Genomic DNA, 21,042 nt, shown 5'->3' with positions numbered 1-21,042 from the left:
ATATATATATATATATATATATGTGTGTATATATATATATATATGTGTGTGTGTGTGTGTGTGGTCGATTATATATATATGTATATATATGTATATATATATGTCTGACACACACATGCACAGTAAAAACACTAAAAATAGACTTTTACGTGTATATATATATATATAACTACTTCATTTACTCACATAAATTAATATACGAAAGTATAGATTTATGTGTAAACTTTAAGTATTTATTCCAAAGTGCTCAATACGTAAGTAGAGCTACTTAGTAATTTATAAAATATATATGGCGATTAAGCTACACTGAATATTCTGCGTTTCATCCAGTATAGGATTCGTCAGGCTTATGCGCGAATTCTGTGGTTGTTTCTTGTTTTTATATATGTTGAGGATTTTTAGTTAGCCAATCAGCTTTCTAGTATCCATCGCGCCCCTTCCTATCAGCCAATGGGCATGCATTTTATCGAACAAAGGATCTGTTTTAGAACTATGTTAGTGGTTTAAGGTTAACTAAAAATCCTCAACATATATAAAAACAAGAAACAACCACAGAATTCGCACATAAGCCTGACGAATCCTATAGTGTATGAAACGCAGAATATTCAGTGTAGCTTAATCGCCATATATATTTTATAAATTACTAACTAGCTCTACCTACGTATTGAGCACTCTCAAAAGAATTTATTTCACCACATTAAAAATAGATATGGAAAGAGTTGATTTCGAAACATTGCTAAAAAACATCCCCACACCCAGCAAGCATAGCTATATTATTAAATTAATCAAAAAAACAGATGAACTAATACGCCGAATGCGATGGCGAGCAAATTTCTTCCTAAAAAATGAAAACGTAAACAAAAAAGAATCCTATGGTTTTAAAACCCTTAAAAATGCGAAAACAGTAGACCTTTTGATAAATTTTGAAAATGACCTTTTAAACGTAATTAAAAACCTACACCTAACAATTTCCAACGGAAACTATACAAAATCGTTAGAAACATAAACAACTCTAATAAAATCTTTGTAAAAGCAGATAAAACCAGAAACTTTTATAAAATAGATAAGCAAGAATATAACAAACTAATCACAGAAAACATTACAAAAACTACAAAAAACTAGACACAAACGAATGCGATTACATAGATATAATAAATACTGAAAGTAAACAAATTACCGATAAACTAAAAATTAGCGATAAAGTTGGCAAATTGAAACCTAGAGAGTCATACATTCTGCTTAAAGACCACAAATAATAATAATCCCAGCACCCGCCTGATAAACCCAACTAAACCAGAAATAGGTTAGCAAAACTATACTTTCTAGAGTAAACAAACAAATCAAACAGGACCTAGAACTAAACCAGTGGGCAAATACTACCGAAGCAATCACCTGGTTTAAAAATATAGAAAACAAAGATAAATGTACGTTCATACAGTTTGACATCATAGACTTTTATCCCTCGATATCCGAAGAACTTTTTAACATCGCTCTAGAATTTGCCGAGGCATACACTGATATATCCTCAGAAGAAATCAACATCATTAAAAAATGTAGAAAATCAGTTCTAATAAATAACAATAACCAATGGATAAAAACTAAAATGAAAAATTCATTCGATTTGGCGATGAGTGCCAGAGACTCTGCAGAGGCATCAGATCTTGTGGGATTATTAATTCTATATACCCTCACAAGCATATTCGATACTACGGATATCGGCCTATATAGAGATGACGGACTAGCTATAATAAAAAACTCCAACAAAGTCAAGGGAGAAAACTTTAAGAAAATCATACACAAGGAAATGAAAAAATTAGGCCTAAAAGCGGACGTATCAGCTAACATAAAAATAACAAACTTCCTGGACGTCACGTTAAACTTAGATAAAAATACATATGAACCATACTTAAAAGATAACGCTACTCCAATTTACGTAAACCCCAAGTCCAACCACCCACCATCAATTATAAAACACATTCCTAACTCGATCGTAAGTAGGCTCAGTAATAACTCAAGCGATGAAAATGTATTTAACAGGTCAACCAATATCTACGAAACAGCCCTACAAAATAGTGGATACAAAAATATCGATATCAAATATAAGCAACAAAACACCAACAACTATAATAAAATCAAAAATAGAAGAAAAAGAACTATAATTTGGTATAAGGCCTCATACAATCAAATGTTAAAAACAAAACTTGGCAAGAAATTTCTAGATCTTATTGAAAAACACTTTCCTGCAACCAACCCCTTACACAAAATCTTCAATAAAATACCTTGAGGTTATTTTACAGTTGTTGCGAAAATTTAGAGATGATAATTAAAGCACATAATAACAAAATACTAAATGAAAACAATGTAAACAACAACAAAATAAACAATAAAAAAGTAGACATCATGCCAAAAATAAAACCAACACTAGCAGAAATAATAATAATAATAATAATAATAATAATAATAATAATAATAACGAACCAACCCCGGACAAGAACAACCATACCATAAATAAAAATACTAATAACGAACAAGATAAATGCAACTGTAGACACCGCACACTTTGCCCAGTCCAAAATAAATGTCTAACAAAAAGCGTAGTTTATCAAGCAACAACCTGAATAACAAGAAATATTGCATAGGCATGACTTCCTTAGATTTCAAAACCCGATACTATGACCACAGAAGTACATTCAAGAATAAAAAACACCATATAAAAACAACACTAGCGAATAAATACTGGGAACTCAAAGAAAGCGGACATTCGCCGGTAGTCGAATGGAAAATAATAAGACAAGCTACCACGTGCAGACATTTAGACGACCCATGTAAATTATTCCTCCATGAAAAATTTGCTATTCTGTACTTTAAAGAACCCCAAAATCTATTAAACTGTAGACGAGAAATAGCAAACAACTGTGTTCACAAAATAAAACTTACTCTAGGATAGCGATACAAAATAGCTTTAAAACTAACAATAACAATAGAAAACAAACAAATAAATAAATTAAATAAACATGAATATACATAAACGATCACGCATATATGTATATATACATACATATATATATGTGTGTGTGTATATGTGCATGTATGTGTGTACACATATGTATATTTATATATATAAAAAAAAAGGAAAACGTCTACCTTAAACCACTAACATAGTTCTAAAACAGATCCTTTGTTCGATAAAATGCATGCCCATTGGCTGATAGGAAGGGGCGCGATGGATACTAGAAAGCTGATTGGCTAACTAAAAATCCTCAACATATATAAAAACAAGAAACAACCACAGAATTCGCGCATAAGCCTGACGAATCCTATACTGGATGAAACGCAGAATATTCAGTGTAGCTTAATCGCCATATATATTTTATAAATTACTATATATATATATATATATATAGAGAGAGAGAGAGAGAGAGAGAGAGGGTGTGTGTGAGAGAGAGAGAGAAATAAAAAGGAACAAACCGTATTATGTGTTCATCAACGTTTCATCTTTATTTCGAGACTTCCTATATAAGACTTCGTATGATCCAAATAGTGAAGAATACACCATCGACATGATTATACAAAATATACCCTATATATATATATATATATATATATATATATATATATATATATATATATATATATATATATATACTAGCAAAGGTACCCGTCGTTGACTGGGTTAAAAAACAGCCTACAGAAAATGGACTCTGATTTATAAAAGTATGACAGATTATGAAAAGGAAGGGTTGTAAAGAGATAGCTTCGAATTTAGGGGTATCAAAACTAAAGCAAAATATGATGAAAGTAAAAATAAAATAGATAAACCCCATAATTTATTATACCATACCTGTCCAAACTGAAACACTTATCACAATATTCTGTGGATCTATATTAAAAAACCTTGTTAAACTTTGTGACATATTTCCATTCTATGGAGGTCAGGCGCAAACGAACACCCCATAATTTTATTATACCATATTTCTTCAAACTGAAACATAATTATCAAAGTATACTTACGCAGATAGATATGAAAAGTATTTATTAAAGTTTGTGCCTATTTCCATTCTATGGAGGCCAGGCGCGAACGCAGTGCCCACAATCTTATTATACCATCCCTATTTAAGTTAAAACACTTATCAAAGTATTATTATGTACATCTATATCAAAAACACTTGTAAACGTTTTTGTTTTAATTTTTACATTTTTATTTCCATACATACACCATACACAATTTTAATGAACCACCTTTCTGCCAGATCAAACATACCCATTCCTGTGTCTCGATACATCTTCTATCATTATATGTGATCATTTTTTTAAAATAGCTAACCATATAGGAGCCTATTCGTGACCAGACACACACACAAACACAGACATTCAGCTTTATATCATAGAAGATATATATATATATATATATACATATATATATACATATATATATATATATATATATATATATATATATATATATATGGCTGACGAGAGGCTAACATCATTTACGTTTTACCATTAACTGGTCCCCTTTATGTTGGCCTTGAAACCGACGGTACCAATGTTTTTCTAGACTTCTGTACAATCAAATAAATAAATATTAAGCTCTTATATCGAAAAAGTTTTTCTTTGTAATCGAGCACTTTGTTGGAATTCTTTCCCATAAAACAGTAAACAAATATATATATATATATATATATATATATATATATATATATATATATATATATATATATATGTGACCTGTCTGAGATTAAAATGCTTATCACTCATAAACCCCTTTTTGTGTTGGTACCCCACAATATAACATAAGAACCCGATCATGTATGTGTGTGTGGGGGGGGGTAGCAGAGTTTATGGGGGGGGGAGACTTAGCTATTTTGCAATTTTTAAATTTATACATTTGATAGGTTAAAAATGTGGATAGTTACTAACTAAACCAGCTGTTGAATTACAACGTGGCGGTAAGCGCTCGGACGGATACGCCACCTGCTCGCTTTTGCAGAGTTGAACTTTGGAAGGAATTACCTATTTTGCATATTTCTTTCAGATTTCGACAATGATTCATGGCCAAACCCAAAGAAATCGATATCTAAACAATTTTAATAGAAATGATTGAATAAAATAATCGAGACCCAGATGGTGTACATTTTGTTTGATTAAACTTTAATTCTGAATTATTAAGTAGTTTTCAAATGCTGTTTGGAAAATCGATGGCATATCTGGAGGAAACCGGACTTTCCTGACATTAAAAACTGATCTTATGTCTAACTTTGCCTTCGTAGGGTAAGCAATTAATTTGGGACACTAGTTGTGTACAAGTGTTTCTTGGCCTTTTTTCGATTGTGACCTCTTTCAAATCACATTCCTAATGCCTCCATCACGTCAATTTTAAGTCTTATTCATAGTCTCCTTCATAGTTTAATTTAATACAGTGTTTCTTAGAAGGAGCGAAGTTTAAATTGACAACTCTATTTTAACTAATTGCAGATTGGTAACTATAGGTTATTTTATGCTCAGCTTGGTTTGGCAATTCATTATGAAGAGACTGACACCCGAGCAGTGTTTGCAAACTGAACATGATACGATCAGTTTACTAATAGAAAAATTTGATAAATGAATAATTTCATGAATTGGAGTTATCCACTGGACATCTTGTTCGTGCGATTTTACCCTGTAAGAGTATTTTTACTTGGAAGAAAGCATTGCCGAAATACAGACTAATTTAATGCGTTGATTATGTGCGAGCCACCGAATCATATGCCCGAAATTTTATTTAAATAATAAATGCTAAAAGGTACTCTTTGGACCCCCCCCCCCATATATTTGTATTGTAAAAATATTTTTCTTTCATCTATTTTAACGCGACGGAAGTTGAGAACAAGTGTCTGGGGTGCTACCGAGCGTCTGTTCGAGTACCTACTTGGACAGAATGTTACTTAGAAGAGGCGACATAGATTTTTTTATCTTGTCCCACGTTCCACTGGCTAGGTCATTCGGACCATAAACTCGTTATGGCCTGTTGGAAGTTAAGCGACAAGCCTAGAATGGCTGAGTACTGGAAGATGAACGCCTCCTTACTGTAGATGGTCGACCTCCAGGACCAGCTGACGTGGGGGGCGGTTATTGGGAGTAGTTGGTGGATTAGACAATTAGGTGCTTTTATATCCAATATAGCCAAAGCCTTGCTCTAAATAGGGTTCGAGCCAAAACCACGTAGAAGATAGGCTGACCTGGGCTGTGGCTGGGAGAAATCCCCAAGAGATAATGTTAGAAACGGGAGACCTCAATCGCTTGGCTTGCGAGCGATATAAAGACCAAGTAGTTAGGGCTACGTTAAACAGTCTCTACCGAAGTTGTGAATGTTAATGTGAATGAGCGTAAGGTCGCCTTACACCGCAGATATACATTTGGAAAATGAAAAACCTGGAAGGACGTATTCTCGTGTCGACTGGCGAGATTCACAAAGAGTTTCCTGAGCATTTGGAGGCGCGCTTCACCAAACTACCCAGACTCTGCGGCCAGGAGTTTGGCAGTTATTTAGCTGGTTCGTCTTGCCTTACTGCAGCCCGAGCGGCTAGCTGTGATGGGATGGTTAGGGAGCGTGAGACTATTACTACGTTGAAGCAGCTTTTGCGGCTTCCATCCATGTTTGTTCTTCTTCTGAAGGATGTGTTTAACCACTGGTTTGTTCAGAGATCCATCCCTGGGCAGGTTACTAAAGGAGTAGTTACATTACTGAAGAAAAAGGCGGCATGGTGGGGAGGACTTTGACGATTATAGGCCCATCACACTGCTAAACACAGTGGAAAATTTTGTTCCGCGTTCTTGCAAAACGACTGCAAGTTGTTATCACCGATTTGATCGAACCGGATCAGAACTACGCTGTGAAGGGGAGATCAATTTAAAACAACTTGCACTTGGTGCAGACAATCTTAGAGAGGTTGAAAAACGACACAGAAGCCATGCTGATCAATTTGGATCAGTCCAAAGCTTTCGATAGGGTTGCCCATGGTTTCTGAGAGGCTGTTATAGAGACCGCCGGGTTTTTCTTGACTTGCGCAAGTGGGTCTCTGTTCTGTATCTCAGACTGACGGTAGCAGTGCAGATAAATTGTAGGCTCTCGTAATCATTCGGGGTCTGTCGGTCGGTGAGTGAATGTTGGCCGCTGTCACCTCTGCTTTATGTCCTGGCGTTGGAGCCCTTCCGTTGCAAGTTAAGGGACGAGGCGGCGGAAAATGTGCCAGGGTGTCTGCGTACACCGATAATATCTCTGTGTGTGTACAGCCTTGAAGATATTAAAGCGGTGATTCAAGCACTCGCTGAGTATGAAAACTTTACATGGGCCGTTTTCAATCATAGCAAATCCGTTGGTCTGCGGTTGGGAGTCCAGTCGGGGGTTCTTACATTTCCAGGTGATTTCAGTTGGTCGGATGGTCCGGTTCAGATTCTCAGAATATGGTTTGGACCCGGTCTCCAGCTGGAAAAGAATTCGTCGGAGGTACAGGCTACGTTAAAATCGTCTCTGGGGACTTGGATTTGGATGAAATTGTCTTTGAAGGGTTACGCGAAAACGTGCGCCTCTTTCTTGTTTTCATGGATAATTTACTGTTTGTCTGTACTACCTCTGCCTGCATACCGCTTAAGGTCTTTGAGCGACTCCTCTTTTCGCTAATTTGGAAGAGGGGAAAAACGTTTGTCCGTAGACAGGTCTTATGCAAAGTCTTAGTGAGGGAGGCTTGGGAATGTCCAACCTGGAGTGTCATTGGCACGCTGAAAGATTGGCTTTCCTGAGTAGAACATTACTCAAAGATTCTCCATGGGTTCCTGTGATCGAGTGCTCCTTTCTTCAACTCATACCGAACCACTTGCTTTTCTTCGCCGAATGCTGGGTTCCCCTTAAGGTATTGCCAGAGTCTAGTGACCTTGCCTGGTCTAGGAAGAAACTATATTGGGACTTAGTGGTGAGTACCGCAAAAGATCCGCTGGTTAAGCAGCTACGCATGTTGGCAGAGGCGGTCCGCTTGCAGAAAAATTGGGCGCCTGGCCAAAGCTATTAAAACAATTCAGAGTTTTCAATAACATGGAGGCTTGTCCGGTATGCTCTGCCACTCTACGACTAACTCGCCAGGGATGGAGGAAACGAAGACAAGCTTCCCTTCTGTCTGCGCTGATAATAAAAGAGACCACGCATTTTTCTTCTGCAGTCGATTTCATAGAGACCACGGAGAAACAAATAATGTTTCTAGCGATCCTAACAGTACCTAGGTTAGTGACGTGGACTACATGTCTTAACGTAGTCCATGGAGTGGGATCTGTTTCCGATCGGGATCTGGTTGCTTATGTTAAGCACCAACTTACAGTAACAAATCATATGCGATTGGAACAGATTGCAACACAGGGATTTCGATAGATGGGTGAACATCAGTAGCTTGTGCAAGTAAGTTTGTGTTCCTGCCCTAGGCATGGCGCATGCGGTACCAGGTTCTACGGAACGCAGTCCCGAAGATTCTAGTAAGGGTAAAACAACTTCGAGTGGAAAACTTTATAAGGCTTTAGACTAAGGTGAGTATGAAAGTTTATACTGTCTCAGTTTTACTTTTTTATCGGTACTAGGAGAGCTTCCAAAGATGCTCATTCCAGGCTTTGTTTTGTCCCCGGCCTTATACGTTCATTCCACTACTTTCCTATATATTTCCTAATTTGTTTTTTGAAACATTACCCTTATGTCCTCCACTCTACACTAGGGAACAATCTGCTTGTTTTTGACTCGTGTCGGAAAACAGCGGGCGTTCTACACTTAGAAGTAGGTAGAGAGGGCCCTTACTAACCCGCGCCATAGGCACTTTTTTTAGCTGTTTATATTTTCTTTATTTTTTGATGTATCTTAGCGTCTGTCCCACTCCCAATGTCTCATCCTTTTGTTTTCTGTTTGTTTAAAAAAAAAATACCTAAGTTTGTACATAATTTTTGCTTTTTCTTTTGTTTTATATTTTTCAGAAATTGTAAATAATGTTCAATTCATGAGCTGGGCATGTTACTGTTTTGGACCCCAAACGAGACTCCCCACTTTCAACACCGTCTCCATGTCAGTGAAATTTTTCAGATTTTTACCACACCCCTTGACTGACCATGGAAACTACAGATACGGAAAGAGAGAAAAAGGACACAACCCTCAGCAAGGAAATGATAACTCCCCTAAAGGACGACTCCCCAAATAGGGGAGCAACACTTAAAAAAACGAAGGGGCGTACCGCCTAGATAACATGGGAGCAGGGACAGCAGCCCCAAAAGATTGTGCGTGGGGAGATGCTCCCCACGCGGACAGCTCCCCAAAGAAGGAGCAAATTACAAAACTGAGGAGGCACACCCACGGGATCCTCCAAACCAAGGGCAGCGGCCTCAAAAGACATTACCGGGGAGAAGCTCCCCACGAGGGAAGCTTCCCCGAAAAAGAAGAGGCATTACCGCCCAGAAATGAACGCCGGCAAGGAGGTAGCTATCTGAAGAGACACAATAAAGGAGAATGCTCTCCCAAAGGGAAGCTCCCCAAATAAGGGAGCAGTACTGGGCATAACCAAGGAAAGCACGGGAGAATCAACCCCTAAAGGGAAAGCCATCTTGCAAAACACCTCAAAGACAGAGGAACGATCATCCAACTCCCAAAAAGACCCTTTGCCCAACACATTAGAAGGATCCACATGGGGTAAAACTACCGAAAAAAGACTCTCCCCACAGGAATATAAAGACTTGTACCTCACCAAATAAAAGGAATATATTGAGGGGAACGTCCTCAAGCCAATACCTGAGGACTGGGAGGCGATGGAGGACAACGTCTTGTCCTTTGTCACTTCGGACATCAGGGAAAATCGGCTCAAGGCGATGAAAAAAGACAAAATGATTGAGCTCCTCCAGAAACTGAATATACCTGCCAAGTATATACACCAGAGGAATTTCGCGATATGGGACATATTGCTTCCCAACAAGGATGAAGAAGAAAAGTTCTCACGTACAGAGCTGAAATGCACAGGAGTCAAGCTACTGCCAGAGTACCAAGATAGGAGAAGAACCCGGGTACAACTATTTAATGCTCGTGCTGACCTACGCTCAGAACTGCTCGGAGCCTTCCTCAGTAATTTTGGAGAGGTGGAGCGGATGGACCCAGTGCGCTCCAAAAACGGTGTCCACCTGGGAAGCTATACAGTAGCAATGCAGGTAAAAAGAGAGGGGTTCCTAGGTATACCGTCAACAATATCCTTCAAGGAAGCTAACATGACGTTGGTGGTCGAGGGTCTAACTAAAGAATCAACAAAGGATCAGTGGAGTATGGTGGCGGGGCGTAAGTGGAAGACCACATCTATCTCTACCTCAATCTCACCACCTTCTCAAGAGGAGCAGCAGCAACAGTTGCAGCCACAACGACAACAGCAGCAACAACATCAGCAGCAGCAGGTGCAACGACAGGAAGAGCAGCAGCAGCAACAGACACAGCAGCAGGTGCAGCAGCCGAAGCAGTTGCAGCAACAATAACAGCTGCTGCAGCCGAAGCCACAGAAACAGCTTCAACAACAACTGCTGCAGCAGCAAAAACAGCAACAACCAAAGCTGACGAAACAGCAACAACAAGAGCAACAGCCAGAGCAGCAGGAGCAACAACAACCGCCGCAGCAGCCAGAGCTGCAGCAAAATCAACAACAGGGGCAGCAACTAGAGGAGCAGCAACAACCAACAGTCCTCATACTAATTGAGACAGGGACCAAGCGGAGAAAAGACTGCTCCTCTGAGGATGAATCTGCCAGCAAGAGAGAGAAGAACTTAACCTCACTCTCTGGTTCATTCGAAATAAAAAAAGAAAAGAATGAAAGGGGAAGATAAGGTTGCCCCCACCCCCATTGAGCATACACCCCTAACAAAAACATGATCCACTTTCATCCCTAAACCACATGCCGCACCAACAACAAACAGTGCACCAACACCAGACATTTCACCAACACCAGACACTGCACCAGCATCAATAGCAACACCAAACACCACACAAACACCTGTCCCCACACAAATGCAAACTGAGCCACCACCTCAAAAAGAAAAAATTGAACCTGGGAGGGAGAGAGACCCTTTAGCTTCTCCCACTCACGGACTTACCCCAACAGGGACCTTCCTACTTGAAACGAGGGAGGACCTGTCTGTGGCAATGGATTTACATCACCGGCAGAGAAAAAATCTAAAACCTCTGCTGGACTACCAACAGATAGGAGAAAAAGACGTTAATGGCCCCTCTAATTTCCTGGAGCCCCACTCCTAAAACTTTTGTCAGGCTTCCAAAGGCCTGCAAGACCCACCTGTGGACAATGGTGGAGGCTGCTGGCTGTTCTTGGAATTGAACTTATTAGGAAAAATATCCGTTCCCTGGATGAACTGTCAAAACAATGCAAGGGAAGGGCCCTAGTGTTGGTTCATCCATCACTCTATAAAGCCCTTAAATTGACTTTTCCTTTATTGGCATTGTGAGAGAAGACCAGGACATGAAAACTTGAACACCTTGAGCATTGCATAAAACGTCGGCGTCCATTCCCTGACTGATTTCGAAGCTGAATATGACACACCCTAAGGTAGGTAGCATGGCTTTGAATTTGGCTAGTCTGAATGCGAGAGGCTTGAGATCATTGGGCCAGGCGGCTCGTCTCTGGCACGACCTTTTGTCCCTGGGTGTGAATGTAGTTGCGATTTAGGAGACACATATCGTTTCTTCTGTGGACTGTCACGTGCTGGCCCGAGATTTTGAGGTTTTCTCAACATATGGCAGCCCGCAGGGAAGGGAGCCATTGCTGGTTAAACGTACCCTGTCCGTGACGGTCGACGTTGTTCATAGGGATATGGAGGGCAGGCTGGTCGTGGCCGATGTTGCCGTAAAAGATGCTGTTTCGGGTGATCGCGATTCATGCGCCCAGCACCACTTGTAAGAGGGTCTCATTCTTCAGTCAGCTTGACGCGTTTGTAGATTGTTGGAAGCGGGTAATGCTAATGGGGGATTGGAATGCCATCTTAGACCCCGAGATAGATAAGGTAGGAAGCAAAGCTAGAGGGTTGGAGAGGTTTGAGTCCAGTCTGGCTGATCTAATGGCTAGATGCGGTCTGGTCGACAGGTTTCGCGTCGAGCATCTCGGGAGGGAGATGTGGACGTGGACCAATAGCGTTCCTTCCTATCCAAATACCTATTTGGACAGGATGTTAGTTAGGAAAGGCGAAGTAGACTTCCTATCCTGTCCCACGTTCACTTGACTAGGCCAGACGGAGCATAAACTAGTTATGGCCCCAGCTGAAGCTAGAAAATATGCCTAAGTTAGCGGGGTACTAGAAGTTAAACACCTCCCTTCTGGAGATACAAGGCTTCCGAGATAAGTTAAGAGATTTAATTAAAAAGGCGCTAGTTGGAGCGGTTACCTGGAGTAAGTGGTGGTTAGGTCTCAAAGCCAAGATCAGAAGCTTCTCCGTCAAGCATGCCCAGCTCCTCGCACTAGATAAGGCCAAGCCGAAGAAGCAGCTAGAGCAGAAACTAGCCTGGGCTACAGGGGAGGGTGATAGGGTTAATCAGGAACTAGCTAAGCAGGTTCTACTATGCGAGACTAGCGAGCGTTACGAAGACCAATTAGTTAGAGCTAGGCTTAGAAATATAGGCAACGAAGCAGTTAATTCTGATGCGGACGTGCGTCGTAAGGTTTATAGGTGTGGCTCGGAAAAGTATATTTACAAAGTGAAACATCCAGATGGACGCACCCTGGAATCGACTCGAGAGATCTGCGAGCGGTTTCGAGAACATTTCGTTCATTGGTTCTTGAGTTTAGCGACTATTTGGCAGACTCCCCCTGCCTTTATGCAGCTAGATCGGCTAGTTGCGAGGACCAGGTGACGGAGCGGGTAGTTTTTACTGTGCTGAAGCAGATCAACTATGACAGATCGCCGGAACTCGATGGTCTGCCATGCGAACTATATTTGAGACTGTTTCCCATGCTTCTGCCTCTTCTGACGGACGTGTTCAACCATTGGTTTGCTCAGGGATCCATCCCTGGGGACGGGCATGGCGGGCGGAGAAGAATTTGATGACTACAGGCCTATAACTCTGCTAAACTGAGTTGGAGACTTTGGCCAAGATCTTATCGAATCGGCTTCAGGTTGTTATCGGCGGCTTGATCAAACCGTGAAGAAAAGATCGATTCACAACAACTTGCACTTGATCCGCACGATCCTAGAGGGGGCCATAGAAGACGGCATGGAAGCTGCGCTGATCAATTTAGATCAGTCCAAAGCTTTCGATAGGGTCGACAATCGCTTCCTGGCATTTGTCTTTGAGGCCGCCGGTTTTAAACCGGACTTCTGCAAGTGGATCTCCATGATGTAATGACAGCCCACGGCGGTTGTGCAAGTACACAGAAAGTGTTCGAAACCCTTTCTTGTCTCTTGGTCGGTTTATCAGGGTTGTCCACTGTCGCCTCTGCGTTGGAGCCTCTGCTCTGTAAGCTGAGTCGTGGGGAAGCAAATTCAGCCCTGCACGGAATTGTATACCTGATGGCTCAGCAGCCAAGGTATCCGCGTTCAGCGATGGATCATAGTCTTTGTGTCGAGCTTCCAAGACATTGAGATCGTGTCAGAGGCGTTCGATCGGTATGAAAGAATTACAGGAGCAAAGATAAACCACAGCAAGTCGGTTGGACTGCGGTTTGGCATTTGGAGTGGCAACGCAAACCTCCCGGCACCCTTCAGCTGGACGGATGACCCGGTTTGGATCCTCGGAATGTGGTTCAGACAGGGTCTCAAGCTTAATAAAAATTAGTCGAAGGTATGGTCAAAGGTGGAGGCTGCGATCAACTCGTGGCTTCCTAGGAAACTTTCCTTAAAGAGTAGAGCTGAGGCGTGCACCACGTACGTCTTTCCTCTCATCCTTTACTGACTAGCCATACTTCCCTTTCCTGCATAACACCTAAAAGCTCTTGTCGAACTCTTGCTCTCGCTCTTTTGGGACAGTGGAAGACACTGGGTGAGTAGACAGGTCTTCAATGTCCATGTGAGGGAGACTTCGGAATACCGGAATTGAAGCATCATAGAGGCGCTGAGAAGCTGGCCTTCCTAACCCATTATATGCAAGATGATCAACACTCGCACCCTGCGGTTACTGTCACCTTTCTGCCTTCCTAAAAGAGTGCCGAGCCGCACTAAAACAACTACCAAGGTCCAGCGATCTTGTAACTGCTACCCGTAGGGAACTCCACAAGGATCTAGTGAGAGTGTCTACCGACGACCCGCTATGTGCGTGTTTGGGTTGGCAGCAAAGAGATACGGAGTTCGAGTCATCTGAACAATTCGGAGTTCTCTCTGGCCTGGTGATTAGTCCGGAATGCACTTCCACTATACAACACACAATGCAGTTCCGGTTTTTTGGAGTCGCCTGCTTGTCCCTGTTGTGAAACAATGGCCGTAGAAACGACTGATCACGCTTTCTTTGATTGCCACGAACTCCGCCGGTACTGGTTGTATGTCAGCGAGGTGACAGATCATATCGATCCCGAACATCCTCACCCGAATACCGTATCCAATGTCGTTGACAACATGAGGCCGCCGTGAGACAGGGAAATACAAATGGTCTACATTACGATCCTGGTCGTGGCGAGAATGGTGATTTGGACGTCGCGTCTGCAAGGTGGCCGGGGGTGTTGTCTTTTTCTGATCAGAATTTGATTGCTTACTTTAAACACCAACTACCGGTGAAGGTCAGATGTGATAGAAGAAAGCTGCATCGCGTGGCATTTGACAGAAGATGGATACATGTAGCAAGTCGGTGTATGAAAATTAGCCAAATTTGAATACGTGCTCCCAGCCTAGGTGTGTGATGTAATGGAATAATCTAATATTCGTTTATAGATAAAATGAACTATGTGTATATTGACCCTCTCACGTGACTGAGGCAGAAGGAAAAAAGACAGAAAGAGATTAAGAAAATATGTCGAGTAACTCTTATGTCACATGTATTCCCTTGTAAATAAACCCCTTTGTTCTTCACCCATAACCCCGTGTTTCTTGCTGTATTTTTATTTAAAGTAAGGATATAACAAATGGTGAAAGGATTCGAATTCACAAAAAGGAAACTTTAAGTCTAAAAGATATTGGACAACGAATGGGAACAAATACTGCATGGAAAAAATCAACTACTGAAAAAAAATCTTAGACACACACAAAAAGTAAGTTATTTTTTTAATTCAGTCTGTTACGGTCCTACTGAAAAAAAGAGAAATTGACATTTCACGAAGCATTGACAAGAACAATTTTCTCAGAAAAAAGTTCTTTATTTCAAATTTATTTGTATTGCATGAAGAAAAAAGCAATTTTTCTCGGAACGGAAGAAAGTTGTCTATTTCAATATCTTTTGTTTCATAAGAAAAAAATACGGTGGAAAGGAACGCACGTATACATATTGCTGCTGTTTTTTCGGTGTCAATTTTATGTGTGTACCCCCCTCCAAAAACCTTGTCTACAAAAGAATATGTTTTGTGGTTTAAAAAAACTATTCATTGAATTTATTTAATGCTTTCTGCATGTACTGTTAACCTTTTGTTTTATTACTGTGTTTAAAAAAATTCTTCAAAGTGGAATAATTAGCTGAGTTCACAAAAACTATACAATTAGCACTGGCGGCTCAACAAAGCCAGATGGAATTTTTACAAAAGGAACAGTTAAAACAAAATGAAGTATTAAAAATAATATTAATGATACAAAAAGAAAAAGAAAGGGTTGTCGGTTCACTCTGGAAGGAATTGCAAAATCGCTGACAGAATTTTTATACGAACCAACTAATGGCTTAACGTTTCCAGCATATTATAGATACGAAAATATTTTTTCCAAACGATGTAATACCTGGTCGGATGAGGAAAACATTATTTTACTATTGCAAAAACTGGGTTCCCATGAAAATACCAAGTATAACAATTTTATACTCCCAAGGAAACACGAAGATATTTCTTTTAAAGAGACTATAGAAATTTTATCGAACATTTTCGGGGAACGGGATAGCTTATTTTATACTCGTTATAGGTGTTTAAATATTTTGAAACAAGATGATGAAGACTTTATCACCTATGCTTGGAGAGTAAATGCCCAATGCGAGTTATTTAAGTTGAAAGACCTAAAAAAGGACATGTTTAAATGCTTGATATTTGTGCAAGGGTTAACATCCTCGAAGGATAAAGAGATTCGTTCTAGGATATTATCCATTATGAACTAAGACATAGAAATAACCTTCAAATCGAAAATATCGGAGTAATAAAAACAGTGGACTACTCTTAATGGCCATATGTGAAAAAGAAAAAGAAAAAATCAGGGTATGGGGGGATTTTTCGACGGGACTGAATGATTGCTTAAAGGATCATAACTATGCACTTCATAGATGAATTTAACTATGGATATATTGACTGGGGAATATTTTCTAGATAAAATGGAGGAAAGGTTTTCACAAAAATTGACTTATCAGAAGCATATTTGCAGGTTAAAGTCCACGAAGATTTATCTAAATACCTGAAAATGAATACTCATAAAGGATTATTTTCCCTAAAACGATTGCCGTTTGGGTTGAAAGTAGCAACAAATTTATTCCAACAAATTATGGATGCCATGCTAGAAGGCTTGGATTTTGCAATGGCTTATTTAGACGGCATTTGGATAAGAACCAAAAATGTTGAAGAACATAAAAACCATATCCGTAAGGTATTCGAGAAAATAGAAAACTACGATTTAAAGTGGCTCTCGAAAATGTAATTTTGGTATGGACAAGATTGAATATTTGGGACAAATAATTGCTTGAAAATAGGACAGACGCAATTAGAGACTTATTGAATTATTGAAGAAGAATAAAAAAAATGGGTCCGGACAAAAGAATGTGAGGAAGCATTCCAAAAACATTAAAAGATGTTTGTTATCGGATCTAGAGTTAGCACATTACGATCTGAAAAAAGATCTAATTGTAGTGGCAGATGCGAGCGAATACAGTTTAGGAGCGGTGCGTCTACACAGAATGGAAAATGGATCTACTAAACCAATTTCTCACGACTCAAGGGTTTTATTACCCGCTGAAAGAAGGTATAGTCAGATCGAAAGAGAGGGTCTGGCGATTGTGTATGCTGTGAGAAAGTTTCATAGATTCATTCATGGAAGATTTTTCGCCTTGGAAACGGGGCATAAACCATTACTATCGATTTTTGGTTTAAAAAAAAGGGATTCCTACTCATACAGCAAATAGATTACAGAGATGGAGTATTATTTTGCTCAATTACGATTTCAAATGAAACACCTAGCATCAAGTAAAATTGCACATGCAAATAGTTTGTCGCGTTTGATCCCCAGTAAAACTGAATTTGAAAAAACTGTTATAGCAGCACTAAAAGAAGAAAATGAACTAACAGATATATTAATAAATACTGTTTGGGAACTTCCTGTTACACTTGAAGAAATAAAGGAGGCAGCGAAAACAAATAGATATATTAACAAGATAAAAAAATCAAGTGGGACAAGAGAGAAAGAATAGAAAAAGATTAAAAGTGTTGCCATTTTCTATGTGTGATGTGAGTCTGATGTATGCAGACAGAGTGATAATACTGCAAGTATTACAAAAGAACATTCTAAAAGAATTCCACATGGGACATCCTGGAATTTCCAGAATGAAGGCCCTAATGAGAGGATTCACATACTGGCCTGGAATGGATCAGGACATTAAGAAAATGGTGAAATTATGTAAAGGTTGCCAACTAGCCGCGAGATCTCCCCCCATACGGACGCAACCTTGGCCTAAAACAGATGTACCCTGGACATGCATCCATATCGATTATGCAGAACTTTTGAAGGGATATTATTGCCTATTATGAAGGGAGATGAGTAGAAAGATGAATGTTCACATTACACTTGAGCTTCTGCATATCAGTACAGTTTGAAAAGCAGTATCCCAGAAGAGAGTTCCAAAGACTTGCAGTTCTGGGGAAGAAACTATTGTAGGAAAAGGATTTCTTCCACCCGTGGATCTCTACTGTAAAGGGGTGGGACTTAGTTGCTTGTCAGGTTTGTCGGGGGTAGTCACGTCGAGGAGGTACATGTGCTTGCAGTTCGTCAGAGCATTCACCATTAAAGTATTTGTAGAACAGACAGAGGGACGCAACATTTCGTCGATGGGACAAAGGCTGAAGCCTAGAGGACAGTTCAGAACCTATCAGGTTGGCGACTTTCTTTTGGGCCCTGTCTTGGAGTGAGATTTTTCTGCTTTTACTAGAATATATCTTATCTGTACGAACACCTGTCCCGTTATCCTATTACTATACAACACCAACTTAACACTTGTCAGCATCCCTTTTTACTTTTCACCTCTTGCATACAGATTCTATTTTCCTCATTTACCTTATGTTTTTACGTTTATCCGTTTTATATTTTTATTGTTTCATACGCTTATTTTATTCTTATCTTTTCTTCTTTATTTTACTTGTATAGATCGACATATGTAACTTTCATTGAAGCCTAATTGATCAATTAAGTAGTCAATGAAATTTCATGATATATAGTAACCATTGCCTAAAGCGTATTCTATTCTCTATCGTCCTATACTGTTAAATCCCCCTTCTAACTTATTTAAAATACTGTGGCCGACTCCCGTGGTGAGGTCAAGCAACTGACCCCAGATCATCTTCGGACTTTGGCTTGTGATGTCTAGTGTCCGGGAGTCTCCACATTAATTCTGAACGCCTCGGTGTAGAATTCTCTGGAAGTGGAAAAAAAATGAAGCTCGTCGCATATACCAGAAAGAAAGGAAGACAATTGAGTTCTATTCTACTAAAAATCAATTTCACAAAAATTATAAACTTTTTACAGATATGTACACTTCAGTGCTTAGCACATTTTTAAAGTCTCAAATCTTTTCTCGTAGAGGGTACTGAGGTGGAATGGAGAGGGGGTCAGGCGTTGGGAGCTGGTTCCTTTTGAGGTTGGTGCAAACCTCTCTCCAATCTTCCTCCAATCTGTCTAATTTCGAGCGGCATTGGCCTTATATATACCGTGTCAGGTCGGGGTGGAAAATCTACTCAGCCAATCAGATCATGGTACGTATCTGGGGTTTTCCAGTTTCGTTCACTTATTTTAAAGTGACTATTTGTTGAGTTCTGTCGAGAGCGAGTTAGCTTTGATGATAATGATTTTTTATTTTAGTTACATGTAAATTATGAAAGGAAGAATTCCGATGATTGAATTTAGTTGAAAAAAAAGTTGTTTTTTTTAAACGAGAATACTATTTAAAATTATTTGTGAATTTTGACAAAGCATTTTGGCTGGATTGATCTGTTTTTATGTGGTGATATTGAACGCTGTTGTGGAGAATTTAAAACTTTTTGTTGAGAGTTGTGTTTTTATGTATTCAAACGAGAATAATTGGAAATATTAAATTTTGAGGGTTGAAATAATTTTTGAAAGAAAAATTGTTTTTTGTTACCTCAGTCTGGAAGGATTAAACTGAACAAATTTTAGTTGAGTTCAATTGAGAATAATTAGGAGGCTTAATTTCGGCGATTGAATTGACTTTTGGAGGAATTAAAATTTTTCCTCGGTCAGGAAGGATTTCTTGATTGTGAAATAAGGGTCAAAAGGCCGCAAAACTGAATGAAAATAATTTGAAATAATTATTAGCATCACTGAGTGAAGTGTGGTACACTCAATTGTGCGCGAAAAAGTGATTTATTATTTTTTAGATGGATTTTTCATTGCGAGTAAATCAGGCCAGGCGCATGATGTTTGCACCTGGAGATATTAATGACAAAAAGACAGATTTTCTCATGCAATAACGAGGCATTAACTGAGTCTCCTTGAAGGACGCTGCCTGCAAAGCCGTTAAATATTACGCATTTTAGTAATCAATTTTAATTCTGGTGGAAAATTAAGTTGAATTTTGTGAGTAAGAATCAGTAATGATTGAAGTTTGCCGATCCTTGCGTGACCTCGTTGTGCATTCCTGGATATGGATTCATTCGAACACCTCGCCTGGGAGGACGCTATGGGCGCGTGGATAGTTCCCTGTGTTTTTTTTTATTATTAGCTGTCCATAAGGAGACAGATGTTGGAATTAAGGTCGTTGTCTGCACGAGCGTGTGTGCGTCACACAGAGAGTGAGAAGTGTATTATGGGAACGTGTTTTGAAATATCGAAAGGAATTCGATAAATTAGGGGGCGTATCTAGCTTCCTGTAGTTTTTATTATTATTTTGACTATTCATGAGGGTACGGAGTAATTTTAGTGAAACTGAATTGGTTGTTTAAAACAGCCTGTGACAAAAAGGTATTGACGTTTTGTAAATAGTTGTGTGCTGACGGGCGGAATTTTCCTCGCTTTGTTCCGGGAATGGTCGTGATCAAGCTGGTGCATCTATGGAGACCAGGAGAGATGGTCTGAGAGCAGGGAGGCGAGCAGTAGCTGACAGAAGGAGGGAGCTGTGTAATGCGACGTGGGCAGAATCACAAATTGTTGATCCTCGGTGGCCCTGAGCACCACGTTCGCTCTGCTTGTGGTTAGGAAAAAATAGCATTGATGAACGCTCCGCCTGCAGGACAGTTGGGGAGATCGATGGCTGTCAGTCATAGCTGCGTTAATGGATACAAGAGATATTTGGGGGTAGTAGAATAATATACCCGAATGTTGAACTCTTGGAGAAGAAAACATTAGTGTTTGTGTTTGAATTATCGAAGAGGATTCGATAGACCGAGGAACTAAATATGAGGTTTATCAAGTTATTACTCCACCCGTTCTATATCTTCTGGGAACATCCAAGTTAGAGTTGGTAGCCAGTTACAGAGTGGAGTCCGAATATGTAGCGTTTAATATGACAAGAGATAGATTCATGCTGCTGAATCAGTGAGAGGCAGGAAAATGCCGAAATAATGGCCTTGGAATTTGCCGGTCACAAAGTCCGTTGTACATCGTTGTATGTCAGTGGAGATCATGAGTTGTGTGTGTTGAGATTATTTCAGGGGGATGAGAGAGTGATAAATA

At 39.8% G+C, this 21,042-nt stretch overlaps 1 protein-coding gene across 2 annotated transcripts in view; it reads left to right on the top strand.

The window, feature by feature from the left end:
- Positions 1-18,408, top strand: part of LOC145256269 (uncharacterized) — a 98,419-nt gene extending 80,011 nt beyond the window's left edge. For both annotated transcript variants that reach the window (XM_080114945.1, XM_080114944.1), the window contains one exon: positions 8,986-18,408. In XM_080114945.1, the coding sequence (XP_079971071.1) occupies positions 9,808-10,515 (708 nt within the window). In that variant the 5' untranslated portion in view covers positions 8,986-9,807 and the 3' untranslated portion in view covers positions 10,516-18,408. The remainder of the gene's footprint in view (positions 1-8,985) is intronic.
- Positions 18,409-21,042: the final 2,634 nt, after the last annotated feature.

The sequence above is a fragment of the Euprymna scolopes genome, chromosome 32 (genome assembly GCF_053919585.1).
Source record: "Euprymna scolopes isolate OS-2025 chromosome 32, ASM5391958v1, whole genome shotgun sequence".
Lineage (NCBI taxonomy): Eukaryota > Metazoa > Mollusca > Cephalopoda > Sepiida > Sepiolidae > Euprymna > Euprymna scolopes.
This window is presented reverse-complemented; position numbering and strand designations above follow the sequence as displayed.